We start from the raw sequence: 27875 nt of genomic DNA, 5'->3' as shown, positions 1-27875 counted from the left end.
AAGCAAGAAGAACTACAATCCTGCAGCCTGTGGAACAAAACCCACAATCACAGAAAGATAGACAACACGAAAGGGCACAGGGCTATGTGCCAGATGAAGCAACAAGATAAAACCCCAGAAAAACAATTAAATGAAGTGGAGATAGGCAACCGTCCAGAAAAAGAATTCAGAATAATGAGTGTGAAGATGATCCAGGAGCTCGGAAAAAGAATGGAGGCAAAGATTGAGAAGATGCAAGAAATGTTTGACAAAAACCTAGAAGAATTAAAGAACAAACAAACAGAGATGAACAATACAATAACTGAAATGAAAAATACACTAGAAGGAATCAATAGCAGAATAACTGAGGCAGAAGAATGGAAAAGTGCCCTGGAAGACAGAATGGTGGAATTCACTGCTGCAGAACAGAATAAAGAAAAAAGAATGATAAGAAATGAAGACAGCCTAAGAGACCTCTGGGACAACATTAAACGCAACAACATTCGCATTATAGGAGTCCCAGAAGGAGAAGAGCGAGAGAAAGGACCCAAGAAAATATTTGAAGAGATTATAGACGAAAACTTCCCTAACTTGGGAAAGCAAAGAGCCACCCAAGTCCAGGAAGTGCAGAGTCCCATACAGGATAAACCCAAGGAGAAACACGCCAAGACACATAGAAATCAAATTGACAAGAATTAAAGACAAAGAAAAATTATTTAAAGCAGCAAGGGAAAAATGACAAATAACATACAAGGGAACTCCCATAAGGTTAACGGCTGATTTCTCAGCAGAAACTCTACAAGCCAGAAGGGAGTGGCATGATATACTTAAAGTGATGAAAGGGAAGAACGTACAGCCAAGACTACTCTACCTGGCAAGGATCTCATTCAAATTCGATGGAGAAATCAAAAGCTTTGCAAAGAAGCAAAAGCTAAGAGAATTCAACACCACAAAACCAGCTCTACAACAAATGCTAAAGGAACTTCTCTAAGTGGGAAACACAAGAGAAGAAAAGGACCTACAAAACAAACCCAAAACAATCAAGAAAATGGTCATAGGAACATACATATTGATAATTACCTTAAACGTGAATGGATTAAATGCTCCAACCAAAAGACACAGGCTTGCTGAATGGATACAAAAACAAGACCCATATATTTGCTGTCTACAAGAGACCCACTTCAGACCGAGGGACACATTCAGACTCAAAAGTGAGGGGATGGAAAAAGATATTCCATGCAAATGGAAATCAAAAGAAAGCTGGAGTAGCAATACTCATATCAGATAAAATAGACTTTAAAATAAAGAATGTTACAAGAGACAAGGAAGGACACTACATAATGATCAAGGGATCAATCCAAGAAGAAGATATAACACTTATAAATATATATGCACCCAACATAGGAACACCTCAATACATAAGGCAACTGCTAACAGCTCTAAAAGAGGAAGTCAACAGTAACAAAATAATAGTGGGGGACTTTAACACCTCACTTACACCAATGGACAGATCACCCAAACAGAAAATTAATAAGGAGACACAAGCTTTAAAATGACACAATAGACCAGATAGAGTTAATCGATATTTATATGACATTCCATCCAAAAACCACAGATTACACTTTCTTCTCAAGTACGCACAGAACATTACCCAGGATAGATCACATCTTGGGTCTCAAATCAACCCTCAGTAAATTTAAGAAAATCGAAATCATATAAAGCATGTTTTCTGACCACAACGCTATAAGATTAGAAATCAATTACAGGGGAAAAACTGTAAAAAGCACAAACACTTGGAGGCTAAACAATACATTACCAAATAACCAAGAGATCACTGAAGAAATCAAAGAGGAAATCAAAAAATACCTAGAGACAAATGACAATGAAAACACGACGATCCAAAACCTTTGGGATGCGGCAAAAGCAGTTCTAAGAGGGAAGTTTATAGCTATACAGCCTACCTCAAGAAACAAGAAAAATCTCAAATAAACAATCTAACCTTACACCTAAAGGAACTAGAGAAAGAAGAACAAAGAAAACCCAAAGTTAGCAGGAGGAAAGAAATCATAAAGATCAGAGGGGAAATAAATGAAATAGAAACAAAGAAAACAGTAGCAAAGATAAAACTAAAAGCAGGTTATTTTAGAAGATAAACAAAATTGATAAACCATTAGCCAGACTCATCAAGAGGGAGAGGACTCAAATCAATAAAATTAGAAATGAAAAAGGGGAAATCACAACAGACACTGCAGAAATACAGAGGATTATAAGAGATTACTACAAACAACTATATGCCAATTAAATGGACAACCTGGAAGAAATGGACAAATACTTAGAAAGGTATAACCTTCCAAGAGTGAACCAGGAAGAAACAGAAAATATGAACAGACCAATCACAAGTAATGAAATTGAAACTGTGATTAAAAATCTTGCAACAAACAAAAGTCCAGGACCAGATGGCTTCACAGGTGAATTCTATCAAACATTTAGAGAAGAGCTAACACCCATCCTTCTCAAACTCTTCCAAAACATTGCAGAGGAAGGAAAACTCCCACACTCACTCTATGAGGCCACCATAACCCTGATACCAAAACCAGACAAAGATACCACAAAACAAGAATTACAGACCAGTATCACTGATGAATATTGATGCAAAAATGCTCAACAAAATACTAGCAAACAGAATCCAACAATACATTAAAAGGATCATACACCATGATCAAGTGGGATTTATATGAGAAATGCAAGGATTCTTCAATATACTCAAATCAATGTGATACACCATATTAACAAATTGAAGAAGAAAAACCATATGATCAACTCAATAGATGCAGAAAAAGCTTTTGACAAAATTCAACACATATTTATGATAAAAACTCTTCAGAGAGTGGGCATAGAGGGAACATACCTCAACATAATAAAGGCCATATATGACAAACCTACAGCTAACATCATTCCCAATGGTGAAAAACTGAAAGCAGTTCCTCTAAGATCAGGAACGAGACAAGGATGTCCACTCTCGCCGCTATTATTCAACATAGTTTTGGAAGTCCTAGCCATGGCAATTAGATAAGAAAAAGAAATAAAAGGAATACAAATTGTAAAAGAAGAAGTAAAACTGTCACTGTTTGCAGATGACATGATACTATACATAGCGAATCCTAAAGATGCCACGAGAAAACTACTAGAGCTAACCAATGAATTTGGTAAAGTTGCAGGATACAAAATTAATGCACAGAAATCATTGTGCATTGGCAGGTGATTCTTAACCACTGCGTCACCAGGGAAGTTCCCTTAATCCCTTTTAGTTAAAATTTGCCACATTACTAGATAGCCACAAAAATGATGATGAGTGAACAGTCCTATTAAAGGCTATGGCTCCCATAAGGGCAGCGTGACCTGTATTTAAATCAGTCACCATATTTTATACAGCAGACACTGAATGGCACACCTGTAATGATGTGCCATTTACTAGTGGCCTTAGACTTTATGCCTAGGCGGGAGTATAAACAGGCCAAGGAGAAGGGAGGGGCTGCCTTTCTCTTCCCATCACAGACGAATAACAGACAAGTAGACAGTAGTGCAATACTGAAAGCCCAGCTGTCAGAACTTCAGAATTACAACAAAGTATTTCTTGGAAACTGCAGGCCAGAAATGTACATACCTGCCACGAGTTTTGAAAATGTGGACAGCCTAGCTTAACAAAATAAACTGGCTGATAGTTCAATGAGCTGAACTAGAGACCAACCATGGTGGGACCTCTGAGGGCCCGTGGGACCTCTGACTGAAAGGATGTTCACTTTCACAGCGAAAGTCCAGCAGGGTCAGCATTTGTGATTATCAAGGCCATTTCACAGGAGCCTCTAGGTCTAGCGTGCGCGCGCACACACACACACACACACACACACACACATACAGAACAAATCAAATTTACTGAATAGTTAGCAGAGGGGCTTTTAAGTGTTAGGAAGGGGTTTCATGGTAGCTCTTCTTGTTAGTATTGAAAGCTAGCTTCTTAGACCAGAAGGAATGAGTAATTTTCTGTAAAAGGGTCACGTAGTAAATATTTTAGTCTTTGTAGCCTTTATGTTCTTTGTTGCAGCTACTCACCTTTGTTGTTGTATGTGAAAGCTGCCATAGACACAACATGAAGACGGAGTGTGGCTGTGGTCTAATAGACCTTTATTTACAAAACACCTGGTTGGCTGTAGTTTGCTGCCCAGTGTTATAGACGGTTCATAAAATATATCTCACTTTTGACTGATAAAGAAAGAGAGGGTAGGTCGGCAAAGGCCTGGTATACTGAGTTTATTTAAGGTTCATGGTATTTTTCATCAGCTTCAGGTGGGCAGAAGGAAATGGAAGAAGGCATACAGATTTGACATCTGCTAGAGCTATTTTAGGTGGAAGTATTTCCATTTACAACAGTTAAAAAAAAAACACTGTGAAAAGCAGGTCTTGGATTGATTGGGGTCACCAGGTGCCAAAATCCTTTAAGGGGTTGCAGGCCTAGACTAAGTCTTTGTGTTTCACTGCCAAGTCCACACATTGTGATAGAGAACCCAGCACATAATCCTCTAGGAAATACTTGTCTAGGATGGGGGAAACACCTTCCAGTTCATTTCCCACATGGATCTCTCTCCACTTCTTTTGACAGCTATACCTCATTCACTCAAATGTTGAGAACCCCATGGTATTCAGCCTCTTGGGAGACATGGGAGGAGTCAGTGTCTGTTTGTTCTGGACTCTGGTTCTGTGGGAAGGGAGAGCAATATTATAATGGCCTTCATTCTCAAGTCCTCCATTCTTCCTAAGTCCTCCAACAGCTGAACGAGAGCCCCGAGCCACACACTCAGCTTCCCACAATGCCAGTGAAGGGCATCCACCCATGCCCCCCAAGCCCTGCAAGCCTTGGCCCCATCCTGTTCGCTATGCTTATGTGCCCGTGATCCAGCCCCGGGATTCAGGACCTTCAGCCACACCCTCCCTCGTCCTCTAGTCATGGACTGAAGATCTGGAGCACCCAGCTTTATATCCATCCAGGGCACTGTCTCTTTAGCCCTGCTCTCTCACTCTAATCCCCAGTGCCCCAATGTCCCAAATCTTGACAGTGCTCCGCCCAGGACTGGCCATATCCCTTTGCCTCAGGCACTGAGTGATCATGCAGGGTCGATCTCCCTAGGCCCGAAGGCTTTGTTGGCTCAGGGGGGATTTCCATGGAAAAAAGGAAAGAGTTTTCAGTTTTAGGAAATTAGAAAATCTTGAGTGGATAGATGGAAGAATAGACAGGTCACTGGCTCCAACAGCTCGACTGGCAGTGTCTAGACCTTGAGATGACCCTGGGTCAGCTTTGGTGGGGATAGCTTGGGACTACCTGGAGATGGGGACCAGGGCCTTATAAGCACCATGTTTCCAATAAAGCCTCTTGGCCTTAGCTGCATCTCCCAGAGCCAGAGCTAAAGCCACAGGGAAGTTGTGCATGTGCACACATGCATGTGTGTACTAGAGTGTGTGGGGTGTGCTGTGTTCTGGGGTCAAAACAGAGAAAATGGCACCTCCTTATTCTAAGTAACTACGGTGCTGATTCTCTTCCATATGGAAACAAACGAACAAAAACCCAGTCAACTACTTTTTTCAAATGGTAGAAAAAAAGGAAAAAATGGTTTTCTATTAAGTCCACACAATCTCTTAGAGGCACTGTAAGGCCTGGCCTATGGTTGGGCCCAGCCAAGCACAGGATAAAGGGTCTGTCTTTTCAGCCTACTTAGGAAGTTTCTGGGTTTCCTCACCAAGCCACTCTTTATTCCTTCCTGGGTCTCCCAGGAGGGTGGGGGTTTGGAATCAGCACTCACCCTTCCCTGTATCCCTGTTCCATCCCAGAAGGAACCAGACTGAAGTGTGCAAAGGCCTCTCAGAAGAAATGGTCCAGGAGGAGAAGAGGTGGCACAAAGGGACATGTGGCTCCAGGATATAGGGTTTCCCACATAGGGTGTTATATGAGTCTTTGGAAAAAGAATTGGGTACTCATTTGTGCATTTAGACCATGAATCTCTTACTCCAATGGCTGCAGGGGCTGGACCTTTCCTGTTCATGAGAGGCCCAGGTCCGCAGTGGGGACTGAGAACGGGGAGCTTAGGCTAACTTTGAGAAAGTGCTTGTCCCTTGGCCCTACCCCTAAAGTTCTTTGAGCTCCACTGGTTTTTGTCCTTCCTTTTAAATCTCTGTAGTGGAGGCTCTTGGAGGCCGGTAGGTGCCTTCACTGGGGTGGGGCACCTCTTCCCTGGTGGCTGTGAGTGTCGGTATTTAATGGTTCACAGCTGCCGCCTTCTCAGGGAGTTGCCCCTAACTAGGCACATACTGCCTCACTCAGTAACTCACACATCTGTGGTATCAGCCAGAAACTAGTGACTGGTGGTGTGGGTGGGGGTGACAAATACAGCCCTCTTGTCTCCAGGGGGACCAACTCTGTTTGCCATTCATGTTCCAGAGGTCCCTTGGGGACCAAGCTGATGTTACTTTCCAGATCACATCTTTGCTTTGTTTTTTCCCCCTGCCCTATCCTGTCTTCCCCACTCCCCTGTTTATGAGAGCATTCTCTCAATCATTGTCCCACGTGTCCCAATGGAAGTTTTGCTTCTGGTGAGCCTGATCTAATGCAGTTGGTACTGGCAGTAGTCCTAAGAAGCAGATGCGATTGTAGAGATGAATCACCTTTTAGCTAGAGTCAAGGATGACCCCACGTGTAGTGTTAGATGGAGTATTCCTAATCCCTGGTATGCTTCAGCAGTGACTGCTGATGAGGAAGTGGAGGCACCGGACAGTGCAACCTCTAGCATTGCAGAAGTCCTGAAAAAATAGTAACCAAGAACTATGGCATTAGGCAGCTATAGCTTAGTGCCACTGCTGCTGTAGAGGAGATGGTGAACCCCAATCTCCCTTACAGGAGAATTCAGAGTGTGTGGTCTCTGTAGCAGCATGGGGTAAACTTTTCTCCCTCACAAGGCTCTCAGCATCCTCACATCAAGCCAGATGTGACCTCAGTTAAACTCATTAAACTCATGTTGCAGATCCCAGTTGTGTTTCTGGTGCATCCCACATGTAACAGTCATCAACTGTTTTTTTCTAAACATTTTTAAGCCTGTTAAGATTTTGCATTTATCAGCTGGCCTCTATGGTTTATCCCCTCTTCCCTTAACTGAATTGCCTTGAGGTAATTATGAACAGTCCCAGGTGTTCGCTTAAGAATGGCTGGGCATTCTCTTCTTATACCCTGTAAATATGGGTAGTAGCCACTCTGTTATCTTTTCAGTTTGGGGAAGAGAAGTGCTATAGGGTAGGTTTGAAGATCATGGAATTTGAAGCCAGATAACCAGGGTTCAAATCCTAATTTATATGTGTGACCTTAGGGGCAAGGTAGTTAACCTCTCTGGGCCTCCATTTAGAAATCTGTCAATAGGGGAAGGATGTTGCAGATAATGGCACCCATCTCACAGGGATGTTGTGAGGATTAAATATGTTAATAAATGTAAAGTGCTTACAACAGTGTTTAGCATGTAGGGAGTATCATATAAATGTTAGCTGTTATTATTTCAACTCACAGAACTCCAAATCATGACTCTTTGAGTCAGTATACATTACAGCCTGCAGTTAGAGAATGTTCTCTTAGCAAAGCTATATTTCATTCTTCCATGTCTTAAGCAGAATGGCTGGCTGAAGTCTGAAATCACCCTGCCTTTGAGGACTGCAGAGAAAGTAGCAAAATATAACACACCCAAGTTAAAATTCTAGATTTTTTCTTTTATCATTTCTCCTTACCCTATATTTTGTGTCCCAGGATAAGTACGTACCTGTTTGATCACACATTTTCATCACCATGTAATAAAGATGTCTAATTTTCTTGCCTGGAAGAACTGAATATTCTCTTCTACCCCCATTCAGCCAATTCTAAATGTTGGGGTCTGCACCTTGAAATGCCATTTCCAGGTGGGTCATTCTTTACCAAGAATACAGGAAATTATACGGCAGTGGCTTAAATATATTGCAGTTTATCCTTCTCACCTAATAAGAAATCCAGGGTTGAACAGACAGCTCAATGATGTGAGGAAGGACCCAGGTAAGTTTTATCACCCTGCCACATCATCCTTGGAAAGTGTTATTTTGCTTTCAAGTGTGCATGATTGACCTGTAAAGGACAACAAAAGTTGGAAGGAGCCACACTGGATCAGGAAAACAAGTACGTTCTCAGAATCTCTCAGGTGGTATTTCATTGGCAAGTATTGTGTCAAACTGTAACTATTTTGTGGCCAGTGTTCAGAACAGAAACAAAGGGGGGTTGGTGGTGTCAAACTCTAAGTAATTAAAGGGAAACACCTGTTCTTCTGTTTCTTTGCATTGTAGCTTAAAGAGAAAGAAGAGACAAGTGCACCCCAATGTTCACAGCAGCCCTATTCACAATAGCCAGGACATAGAAACAACCTAAATGTCCATCAGCAGAGGAATGGATAAAGAAGATATGGTACATATATACAGTGGAATATTAGCCACAAAAAGCAACAAAATTGGGTCATTTGTAGAGATGTGGATGGACCTAGAGACTGTCATACATAGTGAAGTAAGTCAGAAAGAGAAAAACAAATATCGTATATTAACGCATATATTTGGAATCTGAAAAATTGGTATAGACGATCTTATTTACAAAGCAGAAATAGAGGCACAGATGGAGAGAACAAACGCATGGATATCAAGGGGAAAAGGGGGTGTGGGATGAATTGGGAGACTGGGATTGACATATATACACTATTGATACTATGTATAAAATAGATAACTAATGAGAACCTACTGTATAGCAAGGGAACTCTACTCAGGGCTCTGTGGTGACCTAAGTGGGAAGGAAATCCAATAAAGAGGGGATATATGTATATGTATAGCTGATTCACTTTGCTATACAACAGAAACTAACACAACACTGTAAAGCAAATATACTCCAATTAAAAAAAAAAAAAAAAGACTCCGCATTTCCAATGCAGGGGACTGGGTTTGAACCCTGATCAGGGAACTAGATCCCACATGCCGCAACGAAGATCCCGCCTGCCACAACTGAGACCTGGCACAGCCAAATAAACAAATATTTAAAAAAATAAAAATAGAACAGAAACAAAAGGGGGGAGTGTCAAACTCTAAGTAATTGAAGGGAAACACCTGTCATTCTGTCTCCTTGCATTGTAGCTTAAAGAAAAAGAATGCCTGGAGGACATACTATTTTTAGCTTCACTGTAGGCCAGCATGGAGTCAATGAGAAATCCCTGATATGAATTTTTGAAGTGTCACAAGACCATTTTCAGTAATGGATAGAACACACAGACATAAAATAAATAAAGAAACAGCTAACTTTCAACAACATTATAAAACCAAATGGACCTAAGAGCCATGTATAGAAAATTCCACCCAACAGTTAGATATTATTCTCAACTATACATGGAACTTTCTCCTAGATCACATATAAGGTCACAAAACAAGTCTTAATAAAATTAGCAAGACTGAATTATACTAAGTACTTTTTCTGTCCACCATGGAATGTAAATAAAAAGCAATATAAAAAAGCTGTAAAATTCACAAATGTGTGGAAGTTAAGTAATATAATCTTGAGAAAGATTATTTTGTTTTCAAAAATGAAAATAAAAGAGAAATTACAAAATATCTTGAGAAAAGTTAAAATGAAAACAGTACACCAAAACATATGGGATACATCAAAAGCAGTTCTACAAGGGAAGTTTATAGTCATAAATCCCTAGATTAAGATAAAAGAAAAATCTCAAATAAACAACCTAACATCATACCTCAAGAAACTAGAAAAAAGAAGAACAAAGTAAGCCCAAATTTAGCAGAGGGAAGGAAATAAAGAGCAGAGCAGAAATAAATGAAATAGAGACTAGAAAAACAATAGAAAAGATTAATGAAACTAAGAGCTGAGTTTTTTAAAAAGAAAAACAAAGATTGACAAATCTTTAGCTAGTCTAACAAAGAGAGAGAGAGAGAGAGAGAGAGAGAGAAGTTCCCAATAAAATCAAACAGGTATGAAAGGAAACATAAAATGGATTCCACAAAGATAAAAAGGATTATAAGGGACTGTTATGATTAATTGTATGCCATGAAATTGGATAACATAGAAGAAATGGATAATTCCTAGAAACACACAACCTGCAAAGATTAAGTAAAAAAGAAATAGAAAACCTAAAGAGATCTATAACTAGTAAGGACATTTAATCAGTAATCAAAAATCTCTCAGCAGAGAAAAGCCCAAGATCAGACATCTTCACAGATGAATTCTGTCACCATTTGAAGAAGATTAATGCCAATCTTTCTGAAACTCTTGCTTACTCCATTTGGGATACTCTAACAAAATACCACTGACGGAGTAGCTTATAAATAATAGCTCACCATTCTGGAGGCCGGAAGTCTGACATTATGGCATCATCACACTTGGATGAGACTATTCTTTCTGACTCATAGTCGGTACCTTCTCCCTGTGTTCTCACATCATGGAAGGTGCTAGAGGTATCTTTGGAGCCTTTTATTAAAAAAAAAAAAAATAAGGGCACTAATCCCATTTATGAGTGCTCTGCCCTCATGACCTAAGCAACTCCTAAAAGCCTCACCTACTATTACTATCACATCAGGCATTAGGTTTTTGACATATGAAATTTAGAAGGACATATTCAAACCATAGCAAACTCTTGCTAAATACTGAAAAACTGTGAACTCTTCCAAACTAATTTTACAAGGCCAGCATTACCCTGATATTAAAACCAGACAAAGACACTACAAGAAAAGATAAAATATCCCTGATGCACACAGATGTTAAAAACCTCATCAAAATACTAGCAAACCAAATTAAACAGCACATTAAATGGATTATACATATGACCAAGTGGGATTATACATATGACCAAGTGGATTATACATATGACCCTGGGATTCAAGGATGGTTCAGTATCCATAAATCAATCAATGTCATGATACATGACTTTACCAGAATGAAAAAAACAAAACAAAACAAAAACCCCCACATGATCATCTCAACAGATGCAGAAAAACGATTTGGAAAAAACTCAACATTCTTTCGGATAAAAATCCTCCATAAACTAGGAATAGAAGGAAGTGAACATAAAGAAGGCCAAATATGAAAAGGCCACAGCTAATATCAAACTCAATAGTGAAAAAGTGACAGCTTTTCCTTTATGAACAGGAAGGCAAGGATGTCCAATCTTGCCACTTTTATTCAGCATAGTTCTGGACGTCCTAGACAGATAAATTAAGTAAGGAGAAGAAATAAAAGACATTCACATTAGAAAGGAAGAAGTTAAATTATCTTTGTAGATGACACAATTTTATTGGTAGCAAGTCTTACCAACTCCACAGAAAATGAATTCAGTAAAGTGGAAATACATAAAAATCAACATACAGAAGTCAATTACATTTCTACTCACTAACAGTGAAAAATCTGAAAAGTAAATTAAGAAAACAAACCCATTATCAACTTCAATACAAAGAATACAATACTTAGAAGTAAACTTAACTAGAGGTGAAAGACCTGTACACTGAAAAGTATAAAAAATGATGAGGAAAATTAAAGAAGACACTGATAATATGGAAAGACATCCCATGTTCATGATTACTATTTTTAGAATGTACATACTACCATAGTGGTCCACAGATTCAATGAAGTCCCTATTAAAATCCCAATAGTGTTCAATACAGAAATAGAAAAAGCAATCCAAAAATCCATAGGGAACAACAAAAGAGCCCAAATAGCCAAAACAATCTTTCGAGGAATAAAGCTCAAGGGATCACACTTCCTGCTTTCAAAACATATTACCAAGCTACAGTAATTAAAACAGAATAGTACTGGGTTAAATACAAACATATAGACCAACGGAACAAAATAGAGAGCCCAGAAAGAGACCCATGTATATACAAGAAACAAAATATCACCACTGAATACTCTCAATCAAATACTTATGAAAAGTCCTAAATACACTTTTGTCAAATGTTTGAATCCTAAACATTAGTAGCATGGAACATAAAAATACATCCAAAAAAACCAACACCATTTTATATTAATTTAAAATAAAGTCACAAAAAAATGGTATAGGCTTCTCATATCATAAAGCTTCCTTCCAACCTGTAACAACCATTACATCTTCCCAAATGCAATCTAGATTTCAACAAACAGGAGCAATACCACCACCACCACCATCACCACCACCAACAGCAACAAACAGCTGTAACAGAAAATCCTGATGGGAAGGGAGAATCTGATTTCCGGAATTTCTACTTTATATTATTTAACATATAAATTTTCAACAAAGAGTTATGAGGTATGAAAATAAACAACAAATTATGATCCATGAATGAGGAAAAAAAGTATATATACATATATATATATATTTATATATATGTGTCTGTGTGTGTGTGTATATATACATACACATTGTCCACACAATGTGGACATACACATATACACATTGTCCAGGCATAAAAAGACTTTAAGTCACTCTCTTAAATATTCCCATAGAACTAAATGAAATTTTGGACAAAGAACTAAAGGAAATCAGGAAAATGGTGCCTCACCCAGCAATGAATACTAATAAAGAGAAAGAAATTACAAAAAGGAATCAAATATATATTCTAGAGTTGAAAAGTGCCACAACTGAAATAAGAAAGTCATTAGGGGGATTCATTAGCAGATTTAAGCAGGCAGAATAAAGAATTGGCACATTTGAAGAAGAACTGATTGAGACTATCCACTGTGAGGGGTGAAAAGAGGAAAGAGTGAAGAATAACGAGCAGAACGTAAAAGACCTACAAGACATCATCAAGTATGACAACATATCCATAATAGGAATCCCACATGGAGAGAAAGGGATAGAAAGTCAGGGAAAATATTTGAAGAGATTATTGTCCCAAACTCCTCAAATATGATAAAATACATGAAAGTACATATCCAAGAAACTCAATGAACTCCAACAGGAGATCTACACAAAAACACTATATTAAAATTGCAAAAACTAACAACAAAGAGAATTTTGAAAGCGTCAAGGGAGAAGGCTGGTGGATTTCATATTCATGTGTTGAAAGAAAAACACTGTTAACCAAGAATTCTATATCTGGTAAAACCATCTTCCAAAAATGAAGGACAGCAGTGATATAGGTAAGATGGCAGAATAGGAAGCTCCAGGTATGTAACCCCATGAAAACTCTGAACTAAACAATAGAATAAAAATAGCTTTGTGGGAGCTCCAGAAACCAGTCAGTAATCTGAAGCAACAAAGTGAATGCCCAGTAAAGAAAGAGTCACTCTCAAAATGAGAGCAAATTTCGTGACATTTTTGCTCACTCTTATCCTAACCCATTCCTGGCTCAATATGGTGCAGTAGAGTGAAAGCTGCCCAATTACTGGTCCTCCATTGGGAGAAAAGTAAAAGAGTGCAACTTGATTGCAATGTGTGGCATGCCAGGCAATGTCTGAGAGTCTGATTTCTGTCTCACATGACTCAGAGCTGAGATAGGAATAGTGGAATATTTTGTATATCAGATTGGTGGCTGTGAAAGCAATGATGGATTCAATGGCCCATGAAAACTTCATGGCAACTGTAGACCTGCACACACCTGGAAGGCAGAGATTACTGACAGAGGAATATAACAGAACATTTAAGGGCCAAGAAGCCAGGGGTGAGGCTCTTGGAGAAATGAAACAATTAAAAACAGCTGTGTGTGTGGCAGAATTAGGGGCTTGAAGCTGGGCTTTACACACAGGCCCAGTGAAGGCACATCCTCATAAAAGTTCTGAGAAGACCTTAAGTCTTTACACCAGGCTGATTACTGAAGGTTTTCCTCTGCAAGTATCCAGTCTACAAGGCTGGGAGAGGTGGCTGTTTTTTTCAATATGCAATTTTTGACAAAAACTCACAAAACACAGAAAAAACAGGGAAATGTGGCCCATTCAAAGGAACATAATAAATCTCTAGAAAGTGACACTAAAGAAACACAGGCTTCAGGGGCTTCCATGGTGGCGCAGTGGTTGAGAATCTGCCTGCTAATGCAGGGGACATGGGTTCGAACCCTGGTCTGGGAAGATCCCACATGCCGCAGAACAGCTGGGCCCATGAGCCACAATTACTGAGCCTGCGCGTCTGGAGCCTGTGCTCCGCGACAGGAGAGGCCGCGACAGTGAGAGGCCCGCGCACCGCGATGAAGAGTGGTCCCCACTTGCCACAACTAGAGAAAGCCCTCGCACAGAAACGAAGACCCACCACAGCCATAAATAAATAAATAAATTAAAAAAAAAAAAAAGAAACACAGGCTTCAGAGTTGCTAGATGAACTCTTGAAAACAACTGCCTAGGAAGTCAGGAAGGTGATATATCAACAAAGTGAGAATATCAACAAAGAGACAATTTATTTTAAAAAAGCGAATGTGGAGCTAAAAGTGTAAATTGAAAATTTCACAAGAGGGGTTCAAAAGCAGACTGCAACAGGCAGAGGAAGGCATCAGCAAAGTTGAAGACAAATCACTTGAAATTATTAGTTCTCAGAGCAAAAAGGAAAATGAATGAAGAAACGTGAACAGACCCTAATGGAATTATGGGAATCCAAAAAAGAAGACATTATGGGAATCCAGGAAGAAAAAAGAGTGAGAAAACAGCGGAAACCTCGTCTGAAGGAATAATGGACAAAAACTTCCCAAGCTGTGAAATACTTGGATGTAAAAATACAAGTTAAACGAACTGTAGGGTGAAATCAAATAGACCCACGCTAAAACACAGAGCTCCTTAACAGATGAAACAAACATTGATGGAAGGGAGAAACAGTAAGAGTTGGAGACTTTGATAGCCTTCATTCAGAAATGGGAGAGAACAACCACACAGAAGATCAGGAAGGAAACAGAAGACTTAAACAACAGTATAAACCAAATGGACCTAACAGACACATATATACACAGCTCTCTACCCAAAGACAGTAAATTATAGATTTTTCTCAAGCGTACATGTAACATTTCCAGAATAGGCCATATGTTAGGCCACAAAACAATTCTTAATAAAAATTAAAACTATTGAAATCACACAATGAATCTTTTTCTATCACAACGGAATAAAAGTGGAAATCAGTAACACAAGGGAAACGAAAATTCACAAACATGTGGAAATTAAACAGCACGCTTTTAAACAACCAATGGGTCGAGGAAGAAATTACAAGAGAAACTACAAAATACCTTGAGACCAAAGAAAAAAAATACAAAATACCAAAACTTACGGGATGGAGCACAAGCAGTGATGAGAGGGAAATTTATACCTGTAAAGGCTTACATTTAAAAAAGAATAAAGATCTCATATCCACAATCGAACATCTTCCTTAAGGAAGTAGAAAAAACTTAACCCAAGGCCAGCCACTTTCCCAAGGTGGGAAAAATAATAAATATTACAGCATACATAAACAAAACAGAAAAACAATATGGAAAGTCAATGAAACCAGGAGTCGGTTATTAGAAAAGATCAACAGGTACCTCAAGATGGACACAGAAGAGACTCCTGAATTTCCCTCCTTCCATGGATGCACTGAATATACAGCTACACACAGATCAATTCCCTCTGAAAGATATCAAGAAACTAACTTTAGTGACTCCTACACATTGGGAAACTAAGAAAATACCCACAAGGAAATGTGTAGGAAAGGATGAGACACACTCTTACTATAAACCCCACCCAAGAACAGCACCTTATCATCTTTCTGAAACCACCAACTCCTAGCCTCTTCCCAATTAGCACACTGTTTGCACCACATTTCTAATGTCCCAAATTTTAAGGCTGCTGCCTGAGGGATGGGCCCCCAAATCATCTAGCTCTGAGAGCCAAACGGGCTTCCCTTCACAAGTCCCATGGTATTAGAGCAAACAAATAAGCAGTTTTTACAAGGTGCTTGAGCACTCCCTCTGGCTATCTCCCCAAGCTCAGAGCAGAGGGAACACACACAAATGCTTATCTCCCAATTTCTTCCTGGAGGGTGTTGGACTACATACTTTCCCAGCTACTGTCTGAGGGCCCAGCTTCTAATCAGCTTGCATTTCAGCTGACTGGAATCCTGCCTAGAGCCCAAAAGAGCCAGTGGGTACTTACCCTGCCCTCTCCCCCCAGCTTCCTTCAACAATAAAGCCAAATCTCCTGCATGTCCCTGGAGGGAGCTTGTCTACACATTTAGAACCCTGACTTTTAAAACTGCCACCTGAGGGATGGACCCCAAAATAACCTGCCTCTGAAAGTCAATTGGGCTTGCATTCCTGAGCACCACAGTACTATAGCAAACAAAGAAGCAGTTTTTAAATGGATGCATGAGGATTCCCTGTAGCTATACACCCAGACCCAGCATGGAGGGAGATGACAAAATAATGCCCATCTCCCAGTTTCTCCCTGGAAGGAAGTTGTATATTTTCCTAGCTGCTGCCTGTGGTTCTGGCTTCCAGTTAGTCAGCATGTGGAAGCTCACTGGGATCCTTTTGTGAGCCTGGTAAACCTGGTGGGCATGTCCACTGCTATCTCTCCCAGCTCCAAGTAAGACCAAATTTTTATCTTCTCTCCTGAAAGGAGCTTGTCCACACCTCTAGCACACCAGTTTTCAACTGCCACCTAAGGGACTAGCCCCCAATTCACCTAGCTCTGGGAGCTGAAAGGGCTCAGCCTTCATGAGTCCCTGGGACCACTAAAAACAAAGGCTGTTTTACTTGGACAGAGAAGCATTCAGAGCAACTATTTCCCTTGGCTCAGCACAGAGTGAGGAAGAAAAAACTCTTCCAGCTCTGGATTCTTCTTCAGAGGGGCCACCCGGCATATGTCATATTCTGACTTTTCCAACTCCTGCCTGATAATTGGGCTTCCAATTAACCTGCATCAGGGAGTTAAAGCAGCAGGCAACTGGCAGTTGTCCAGAAGCCTAAACAGGCATATGAGCATTAACCACATCTTTGAGGACACTGATGGGTCTTGGAACACCCTCAACTACTGGAAGTCACTAATAACAAAGACAATGATTTCAACAACCAGGCCAGGCTGATTAAGGAGGTTCATATCCTACACAAGGCCAATCTGTCAAAACTGGGAAAAGTGGCTGTTTTATACAAAAACCAACACAGAGAGTCAAAGAAAGTAAAGAAACGGGGATGTTTCAAACAAATAAACAGATCTCTAGGAGCTGACCTTAACGAAGTGGATATAAGTGAATTACCCAACAGGGAGTTCAAAATAATGGTAATAAAGATGCTTACTGACGTCAGGAGAATAAAGCATGAACAAAGTGTGAGTTTCAACAAAGAGACAGAAAATATTAAGTACGAAACAGAAATCATAGATTTCAAGAATAAATGAACCGAAAAATTCAATACAGGGCTTCACAAGCAGACTAGACCAAATGGAAGAAAGAATCAGACAAGGCAGTGGAAGTCATCTAATCAAAAGAGCAAAAAGAAAGAAGAACAGAAAAATGTGAAGATCACATAAGGGACACCAGTAAGTGGATCAATATATGCGTTACAGGTCTTCAAGAAAGAGAAGGAAAGAAAGGGCAGAAAGCATATTCAAAGAAATAATGCCTAAAAACTTCCCTAATGTGGGGAAAGAAAGAGATATCCAGATCGAGGAAGCCCAAAAACTTCCAAAGAAGATTAATCCAAAGAGATCTACACATAGACAGACTATAATGAAATTATCAGAAGATAAAGACAGAATCGTAAAAGCAAGAACAGAAAAGCCACTTGTTTAATACATGGGAATCCTCATAAGATTAACAGATTTTTCAGCAAAAAATATTGCAGCCCATAAGGGATAGGAATGATATATTCAAAGTGTGCAAAGAAAAAAAAATCTGCCAAGAATACTCTATCCAGCAAACTTGTCCTTTAGAATTGGAGAGACAGAATTTTCATAGACAAACAAAAGCTGAAGGAGTTTATACAAAAGTTGTTAAAAGTTCTTCAATCTGAAATGAAAGCATGTTAATTAATTAGGAACATGAAAACACATGAAAGTATAAAACTCATGGGCCAAAAGATAGTTAAGTTCAGAATACTCTAATATTGTGATGGTGATGGGTAAATCTCTTATAACTTTAGTATAAAAGTTAAAGACAAGAACAACTATAACTGCAATAATTTTTTAATGGATTCACAATATAAAAAGATGTAAATTGTGACATCAAAGTGTAAAATAAGGAGAGTGTAAAATTGTAGCTCTTTTGTATGTATTCAAAATTAAGTTGCTATTACCTTCAAATAGTATGTCATAAGTCTAAGAGATTGTATGAAAGGATCATGATAACAAAGAATCAAAAACCTTTAGTAGATACCCAAAAAACAGAGACAAGAATCAAAGCATACCACAACAAAATTATCAGTTCACAAAGAAAGACAGCAAGAAAAGAAGAAAGGAGTAAAAGAATGACAAAAAAGCCAGGAAACAATTAATATGATGGAATTAGTAAGTCCTTACCTGTCAATGATTCCTCTATATGCAAATGAATTAAATTCTCGCATTAAAAGACATAGAGTGGTTTTATGAATTTAAAAAGAAGACCCAACTGTCTGCTGATAACAAGAGTCTCATTTCAGCTTTAATGACACACTTACACTGAAAGTAAAGGGATGGAAAAAGATATTCTATTCAAATGGAAAACGAAAGAGAGCAGTGGTAGCTATACTTATATAAACATGAAGTCAAATACTGTAACAAGAGAAAAAGAAGGTCATTATATAAAGATAAAGAATAAATTTAGTTATAACAGGACATACAATTATACATTTGTATTCCTCCAATATCAAAGCACCCTAAATATATAAAGCAAATAGTAACTGACCTGAAGGCGGAAATAGGCAGCAAATCAGTATTTTGGGACTTCAATACCCCATTTTCAACAATGCATAGATCATCATCCAAAAAGAAAATCAATAAGGAAACATTGGACTTAAACTACGCATACTACACATAATACCAGATGGACCTAACAGACACATGCAGAACAGAAGAATACACATTATTCCCAAGCATACATGGAATACTCTCCATGATAGATCATCTGTTAGGTCATAATATAACTGAAATCACTGTATCGTTTCCGACTACAATGGTTTGACACTAAAATACATTATAGGAGGAAAACCAGAAATATCCCAAACATGTGGAGGTTAAACAACAGGCTCCTAAACAAAAGGGTTGAAGAAGAAATCAAAGGGCAATTGACAAGATATTTTGAGACAAATGAAAATGAAACACAATGTATTAAAACTTATGAGCTGCAGCAAAAACAGTTCTAAGAGGGAAGTTTATAATGATAAAAGTATACATTAAGAAAAAAGAAAGGTCTAAAATAAACAGCCTAAAAAAAAAAAACAACTAAAAAATCTCAAGGAACTAAACAACATACTAAGCCTAATGTTAACAGAAGGAAGGAAATAAAAATTAGGGCAGATATAAATGAAACAGGGACTAGAAATACAAGAGACGACCACTGAAACTAAGAGCTGGTTTTTTAAAGGTTAGAAAAAAAAAGATGTGCAAGCCTTTAGCTAGACTAACTAGGCAATAAAGAGAAGACTGAGTATTATCCGAAGTGAAAGGGGATATATCACCACACGTAACAGTAACAACAAAGATAAAGGCTCAGAAGAAATTACTATGAGCAATTTTATGCCAACAAATTAGATAACCTAGAAGAAATGGATAAATTCCTAGAAACATACAACTTACCAAGACTGAATCATAAGAAAATAGAAAATATGAACAAATTACAAGTAAGGAGATTGAATCAGTAAATAATAAACCTCTCAACCAAAAATAGTTCCAAGACCAGATGGCATCACTGGTAAATTCTACCAACACTTTAAAGAAATTAACCATTCTATCTCAAACACTTCCAAAGAAGTGAAGAGGAGGGAAAACTTCCAATCTCATTTTACAAGGCCAATATTACCCTGCTACCAAAGCCAGGCAAGCACACTACAAGAAAATAAAATTAATGCTCAACATCCTTGATGAACACAGATGCCAAAATCCTCAACAAAATATTACCAAACAAACTTCAACAGCACATTACAAGAATCATACACCATGACCAAGCAGGTTTATTCCTGGGATGCAAACATGGTTAATCACATGTAAATCAATAAATGTGATATAGCACATTAATAAAATGAGGGATAAAATCAAATGATCAGCTCAATGGATGCAGCAATAGCTTTTGACAAAAGTGAACATGATTTCATGATAAAAACTCAGCAAATTGAATGGATAAAAAAACAAGACCCATATATATGCTGTCTACAGGAGATCCACTTCAGATCTATGGACACATACAGACTGAAAGCGAGGGGATGTAGAAAGATATTCCATGCAAATGGAAATCAAAAGAAAGCTGGAGTAGCGATACTCATATCGGATAAAATAGACTTTAAAATAAAGAATGTTACAAGAGACAAGGAAGGACACCACATAATGATCAAGGGATCAATCCAAGAAGAAAACATAACAATTATAAATATATATGCACCCAACATAGGAGCACCTCAATACATAAGGCAACTGCTAACAGCTCTAAAAGAGGAAATCAACCGTAACACAATAATAGTGGGGGACTTTAACACCTCACTTACACCAATGGACAGATAATCCAAACAGAAAAGTAAGGAAACAAAACCTTTAAATGACACAATAGACCAGATAGAGTTAATTGATATTTATATGACATTCCATCCAAAAACCACAGATTATACTTTCTTTACAAGTACGCATGAAACATTCCCCAGGATAGATCACATCTTGGGTCTCAAATCAACCCTCAGTAAATTTAAGAAAATCGAAATCATATCAAGCACCTTTTCTGACCACAACACTATAAGATTAGGCAACAATCACAGGGAAAAAACAGTAAGAAGCACAAACACTTAGAAGCTAAACAATACATTACCAAATAACCAAGAGATCACTGAAGAAAACAAAGAGGAAATCAAAAAATACCTAGAGACAAATGACAAAGAAAACACGATGATCCAAAACCTATGGGATGAAGCAAAAGCAGTTATAAGAGGGAAGTTTATAGCTGTACAAGCCTACCTCAAGAAACAAGAAAAATCTCAAATAAAAAAACTAACCTTACACCTAAAGGAACTAGAGAAAGAAGAACAAACAAAACCCAAAGATAGGAGGAAAGAAATCATAAAGATCAGTGCAGAAATAAACGAAATAGAAAAAAAGAAAACAGTAGCAAAGATCAATAAAACTAAAAGCAGGTTCTTTAAGAAGATAAAATTGATGAACCATTAGCCAGACTCATCAAGAAAAAGAGGGAGAGGACTCAAATCAATAAAATTAGAAATGAAAAAGAAGAAGTTACAACAGACACCGCAGAAATACAGAGGATTATAAGAGATTACTACAAACACCTATATGCCAATAACATAGACAACCTGGAAGAAATGGACAAATTCTTAGAAAGGTATAACCTTCCAAGAGTGAACCAGGAAGAAACAGAAAATATGAACAGACCAATCACAAGTAATGAAATTGAAACTGTGATTAAAAATCTTGCAATAAACAGAAGTCCAGGACCAGATGGCTTCACAGGTGAATTCTATCAAACATTTAGAGAAGAGCTAACACCCATCCTTCTCAAACTCTTCCAAAACATTGCAGAGGAAGGAAAACTCCCACACTCACTCTATGAGGCCACCATAACCCTGATACCAAAACCAGACAAAGATACTACAAAAAACGAAAATTACAGACCAATATCACTGATGAATACAGATGGAAAAATGCTCAACAAAATACTAGCAAACAGAATCCAACAATACATTAAAGGATCATACACCATGATCAAGTGGGATTTATCCCAGTGATGCAAGGATTCTTCAATATATGCAAATCAACCAATGTGATACACCATATTAACAAACTGAAGAATAAAAACCATATGATCATCTCAATAGATGCAGAAAAAGATTTTGACAAAATTCAACACCCATTTATGATAAATGGGTTTTCTCCAGAAAGTGGGCATAGAGGGAACCTACCTCAACATAATAAAGGCCATATACGACAAACCCACAGCAAACATCATTCTCAATGGTGAACAACTGAAAGCATTTCCTCTAAGATCAGGAACGACACAAGGATGGCCACGCTCACCACTATTATTCAACATAGTTTTGGAAGTCCTAGCCATGGCAATCAGAGAAGAAAAAGAAATAAAACGAATACAAATTGGAAAAGAAGAAGTAAAACTGTCACTGTTTGCACATGACATGATACTACACATAGAGAATCCTAAAAATGACACCAGAAAATTACTAGAGCTAATCAATGAATTTGGTAAAGTTGCAGGATACAAAATTAATGCACAGAAATCTCTTGCATTCCTATACACTAATGATGAATAATCTGAAAGAGAAATTAAGGAAACACTCCCATTTACCATTGCAACAAAAAGAATATAATACCTAGGAATCAACCTACCTATGGAAACAAAAGACCTGTATGCAGGAAACTATAAGACACTGATGAAAGAAATTAAAGATGATACAAACAGATGGAGAGATATACCATGTTCTTGGATTGGAAGAATCAATATGGTGAAAATGACTATACTACCCAAAGCAATCTACAGATTCAATACAATCCCTATCAAATTACCAATGGCATTTTTTACAGAACTAGAACAAATCATCTTAACATTTGTATGGAGTCACAAAAGACCCCGAATAGCCAAAGCAGTCTTGAGGGAAAAAAACAGAGCTGGAGCAATCAGACTCCCTGACTTCAGACTATACTACAAAGCTACAGTAATCAAGACAATATGGTACTGGCACAAAAAGAGAAACATAGATCAATGGAACAAGATAGAAAGCCCAGAGATAAACCCATGCACCTTTGGTCAATTAATCTATGACAAAGGAGGCAAAGATATACAATGGAGAAAAGACAGTCTCTTCAATAAGTGGTGCTGGGAAAACTGCACAGCTACATGTAAAAGAATGAAATTAGAACACTCTCTAGCACCATACACAAAAATAAACTCAAAATGGATTCGAGACCTAAATGTAAGACCGGACACTATAAAACTCTTAGAAGAAAACATAGGAAGAACACTCTTTGACATAAATCACAGCAAGATCTTTTTTGATCCACCTCCTAGAGTAGTGGAAATAAAAACAAAAATAAACAAATGGGACCTAATGAAACTTCAGAGCTTTTGCACAGCAAAGGAAACCATAAACAAGACGAAAAGACAACCCTCAGAATGGGAGAAAATATTTGAAAATGAATCAACGGACAAAGGATTAATCTCCAAAATATATAAACAGCTCATGCAGCTCAATACTAAAGAAACAAACAACTCAATCCAAAAATGGGCAGAACACCTAAATAGACACTTCTCCAAAGAAGACATACAGATGGCCAAGAAGTACATGAAAAGCTGCTCAACATCACTAATTATTAGAGAAATGCAAATCAAAACTACAATTAGGTATCACCTCACACCAGTCAGAATGGGCATCATCAGAAAATCTACAAACAACAAATGCTGGAGAGGGGGTAGAGAAAAGGGAATCCTCTTGCACTGTTGGTGGGAATGTAAACTGATACAGCCACTATGGGGAACAGTATGGAGGTTCCTTAAAAACTAAAAATAGAATTACCATATGATCCAGCAATCCCACTCCTGGGCATATACCCAGAGAAAAACCATAATTCAAAAAGACGCATGCATCCCAATGTTCACTGCAGCACTATTTACAATAGTCAGGTCATGGAAACAACCTAAATGCCCATCGACAGACGAATGGATAAAGAAGATATGGTACATATATACAATGGACTATTACTCAGCCATAAAAAGGAACGAAATTGAGTCATTTGTTGAGACGTGGATGGATCTACAGACTGTCCTACAGAGTGAAGTAAGTCAGAAAGAGAAAAACAAATATTGTATATTAACGCACGTATGTGGAACCTAGAAAAATGGTACAGATGAACCGGTTTGCAAGGCAGAAGTTGAGACACAGATGTCGAAAACAAACATATGGACATCAAGGGGGGAAAACCGCGGTGAGGTGGGGATGGTAGTATGCTGAATTGGGCGATTGGGATTGACATGTATACACTGGTGCGTATAAAATTGATGACTAATAAGAACCTGCAGTATAGAAAAAAAACCAAAAAAACAACTAATACGAAACTTTCTTTTGGTGATTTGTATGGAAATATGTTAATATAAATGTTTCAGACAGTACATGAAATTTCTAAAAATCTTATATGTTCTGGTATAATGTTATAAGTCATAATTCTAGTTATTACTTTAAAATGTATATCTCAGGAATAACTAAATTTCCTTGTCAATTGCATTATTATGAACTTTCATCAAATCTTTAACCGTGGTCATTTTTAAGTCTTTTGTCATTTACAGACAGTTCTGGGTGTACTCTGATGCTTTCCAAAAATGTTCCTATAAAAGGGTTTCATATTCAAGGCATTCATGGAAACGACTCTGACAAGTACAGGTTTCTGGTAACTAACTATACTGCTGAACTGAGTGAATAAGCATATTCGGAACTCTAATGAAAAACTGATGAATTCATAAAAGTGCTAACAAAAGATGAAGATAAAAAAAATTAATTACATGGGACTGAGTGAACTGATGAGGATGATTATAATTTTTTGACTTTCTGTTTGAATAAAAAAAAAAATCCCACAAGGACTCAGAGGCAAAAAATATAGAAATCAATTTTCACTGCAAAGTAAAGGAGCTGTTACAGTGGAGGATTGCTGGACTGAATGTCAATATTATGACATAGTATGAGTGTGTTTCGTGTTTGGTAATTGCAATCATTATTGCTTTTGTTGTGGTCATCCATTTACAATGCATGGTGTCAGTTTACCTCTTGTAAAAATAAAATACAGTGTGTGTGTGAAAAAAAAACTCAGCAAATTATGTATAGATGTAATGTACATTATCGTAATAACGGCCATATATGATAAGACTACAGCTAACATCACATGCAACAGTGAGAAGCTGAAGCAAGGAACAGGATCGTCTAAGATCAGGAACAAGACAAGGATGCAACTCTCTGCACCTTCATTCACCATATGAATGTAAGTCCTAGCCACAGCAATTAAGCAAGAAAAACGAATAAAAGGCATCCAAATTGTAAAGTTATTAGTAAAATAAGTCTGTTTGAAGATGACATGATATTATATGTGGAAAACCCTAAACACACTGCAAAAAAAAAAAAAACCTGTTAGAATAACTGAATTCTGTAAAGTTTCAGGATCAATATACAAAAATCAGCTGCATTTGTATATGAACGAATATCAACTAACAATGAATTATCAGAAAGAAAAATTAAGAAAATAATCTCATTTACAATAGTATGAAAAAAAGTAAAATACTTAGGAACAAATTTATCTAACGGGGTGAAAGATCTATACACTAAAAACCATAAAACACGGATGTAAGAAATTGAAGAAGACACAAACAAATGGATAGATATTCTGTGTTCATGGATTGGAAGGGTTAATATTGTGAAAATGCCCATACTATACAAAGTGATCTACAGATTCAATGCAATCTCTATCAAACTTCCAAAGCATTTTTTAGAGAAATAGAAAAAAAATCCTAAAACTCATATGAAACCACAAAAGACTCCAAAGAGCCAAAGCAATCTTGAGAAAGAAGAACAAAACTAGAGACATCACACTTCCTGATTTCAAACTATAATACAAAGCTATAGTAATCACATAAGTACTGTATTGGCAAAAAACAGAAACACAGATCAACAAAAAGGAATAGAGAGCTCAAAAATAAACCCATGCATATATAGTCAATTAGTTTTCAGCAAGGAAGTCAAGAATAAACAATGGGAAAAGGAGAGTCTCTCCAATAAACGGTTTTTGGGGAAACTGCATAGCCACATGCAAAAGTCACATTACGCCAGACATAAAAATAAACTCAAAATTAATTAAAGACATGAACATAGGACCTGATCCTTAAAATTCTTAGTAGAAAATATAGGGGGTAATCTCCTTGACATTAATCTCATTACTGTTCTTTTGGATTTGACACCAAAAGCAAAGGCAACAAAAGCAAAAATGTACAAGTGGGACTACATCAAACGAAAAAGGTTCTGAACAGCAAAGGTAACCATTAAGAAAAAGAAAAAGCAACCTATGGAGTGTGAGAAAATATTTGCAAATCACGTATCTAAAAAGAAGTTAATATCCAAAGTATACAAGGAGCTCATACAACTCAGTAGCAAAAACACCATATAACACAATTTAAAAATTGGCAAAGGACCTAAAAAGACATTTTTCCAAAGATGACAAACATTTGGGGAACAGGTATATGAAAAGGTGATTCACATCACCAATCATCAGGGAAATGCAAATCAAAACCACCATGAGATATCACCTCACACCTGTTAGTATGTGTATTATGAAAAAGACAAGAGATAAATGCCAGTGAGGATGTGGAGAAAAGGGAATCTGTGTGCACTGTTTTGGGGAATGTAAATTGGTACAACCAGTACTGAAAACAGTATGGAGATTCCTCAAGAAAATAAAATTAGAATACCATGTGATCCAGCAACTCCACTCCTGGTCATATAGCAAAAAGAAACCATATTTTTTTAGGAGTTCCCCGGCTGTCCAGTGGTTAGGACTTCGTGCTCTCACTGCTGAGGGGAGGGCCCGGGTTCAATCCGTGGTTGGGGAACTAAGATCCCACAAGCCACGTGGTACGAGAAAAAAACAAAAACAAAAACAAAAACAAACTTTGAAATGATATTCACAGTAATGGTATGGAAAGAACCTGCCTGTCGTCTCTCACAGATGAATGGATAAACAAAATCTGATACATACACACACACACACACACACACACACACACACACACACATACACACAAATATACATACATAACAAACACAATGGGATATTATTCAGCCTTAAAGTAAATCCTTACACTTGCAAGAACATGAATGAGCCTGGAGAACATTATGCTAAGTGAAATAAGCCTGATGGAGAAAAGACAAATGCTGCATGGTATCACTTATGTGTGGAATCTTAAAAAAAATTTGGAATCATAGAAACACAGAGCAGAAATTGTTGCCTGCAGTTGGGAATGGGGGGAAATGGAAACACGCTGGTAAATGGATACAAATTTTCAGTTATAACATGAGGGATAAAATGAAGGAATAAAGTCTGAGGAGCTAATGTATAACATGGGGACTAACTGATGATGCTGTATTCTGTAGCTGAAAATTTCTGAGAGAGTAGAATTTGTGTCCTCACACACAAAAAGTAAATATATGACAGGTGATGGGTATGTTAATTAACTTGATTGTGAGAATCCTTTCACAATATATATGTATATCAAATAATCACGTTATACGTTTTAGATATATTACAGTTTTGTTAGTTATGCCTCAAAATAGCTGTAAAAAGAGAAAAACGATCAACAAAATTGACAAAACTAGTTAGATTGACTATTAAAAAAAGAGATAAGAACAAAATATGTAAAATCAGAAATGAAGAAAGGGACATTACTACCAATTTTGTAGAGATAAAAAGGCTTACAATTGAGTACTATTGACAGTTGTATACCAACTAATTTGATAACTTAGATGAAATGAACACATTCCTAGAAACACACATCCTACCAAGAAATACAAAATCTGAACAGACCTGGAAGGTAAGATATGGAATCAGTTATCAAAAATCTCCCAACAACTGAATGCCCAGCACCAGGTATCTTCATGGTGAATTCTACCAACAACTTAAAGAAGAATTAACACCAATCCTTCTC

At 37.6% G+C, this 27875-nt stretch overlaps 2 protein-coding genes and 2 long non-coding RNA genes across 4 annotated transcripts in view; 2 read left to right on the top strand and 2 right to left on the bottom strand.

The window, feature by feature from the left end:
* The window catches only part of LOC309633727 (uncharacterized protein), a 1009062-nt gene extending 993437 nt beyond the window's left edge, over positions 1–15625 (bottom strand). Inside the window, exon 1 of the mRNA XM_082402982.1 lies at positions 15541–15625. The gene's annotated coding sequence lies outside the window, so the exon portion shown is untranslated. The remainder of the gene's footprint in view (positions 1–15540) is intronic.
* The window catches only part of LOC309633722 (serine/threonine-protein kinase MRCK alpha-like), a gene marked incomplete at its 5' end in the record, with an annotated part of 218952 nt that continues 202649 nt past the window's right edge, over positions 11573–27875 (bottom strand). The window contains one exon of the mRNA XM_082402948.1: positions 11573–15625. Coding sequence (XP_082259074.1) covers positions 15624–15625 — 2 coding nt within the window. The 3' untranslated portion in view covers positions 11573–15623. The remainder of the gene's footprint in view (positions 15626–27875) is intronic.
* LOC309633740 overlaps positions 17904–27875 on the top strand; it is a 174444-nt gene continuing 164472 nt past the window's right edge. Inside the window, exon 1 of the long non-coding RNA XR_014247700.1 lies at positions 17904–18017. This is a non-coding gene — a long non-coding RNA (uncharacterized lncRNA). The remainder of the gene's footprint in view (positions 18018–27875) is intronic.
* Positions 18025–27875, top strand: part of LOC309633747 — a 158730-nt gene continuing 148879 nt past the window's right edge. The window contains exon 1 of the long non-coding RNA XR_014247707.1: positions 18025–22848. This is a non-coding gene — a long non-coding RNA (uncharacterized lncRNA). The remainder of the gene's footprint in view (positions 22849–27875) is intronic.

This window comes from Balaenoptera borealis (assembly GCF_965194805.1).
Source record: "Balaenoptera borealis genome assembly, chromosome: 8".
Taxonomy (NCBI): Eukaryota; Metazoa; Chordata; class Mammalia; order Artiodactyla; family Balaenopteridae; genus Balaenoptera; species Balaenoptera borealis.
Note: the sequence above shows the minus strand (reverse complement) of the source record. Positions and strands in the feature narration are given on the sequence as shown.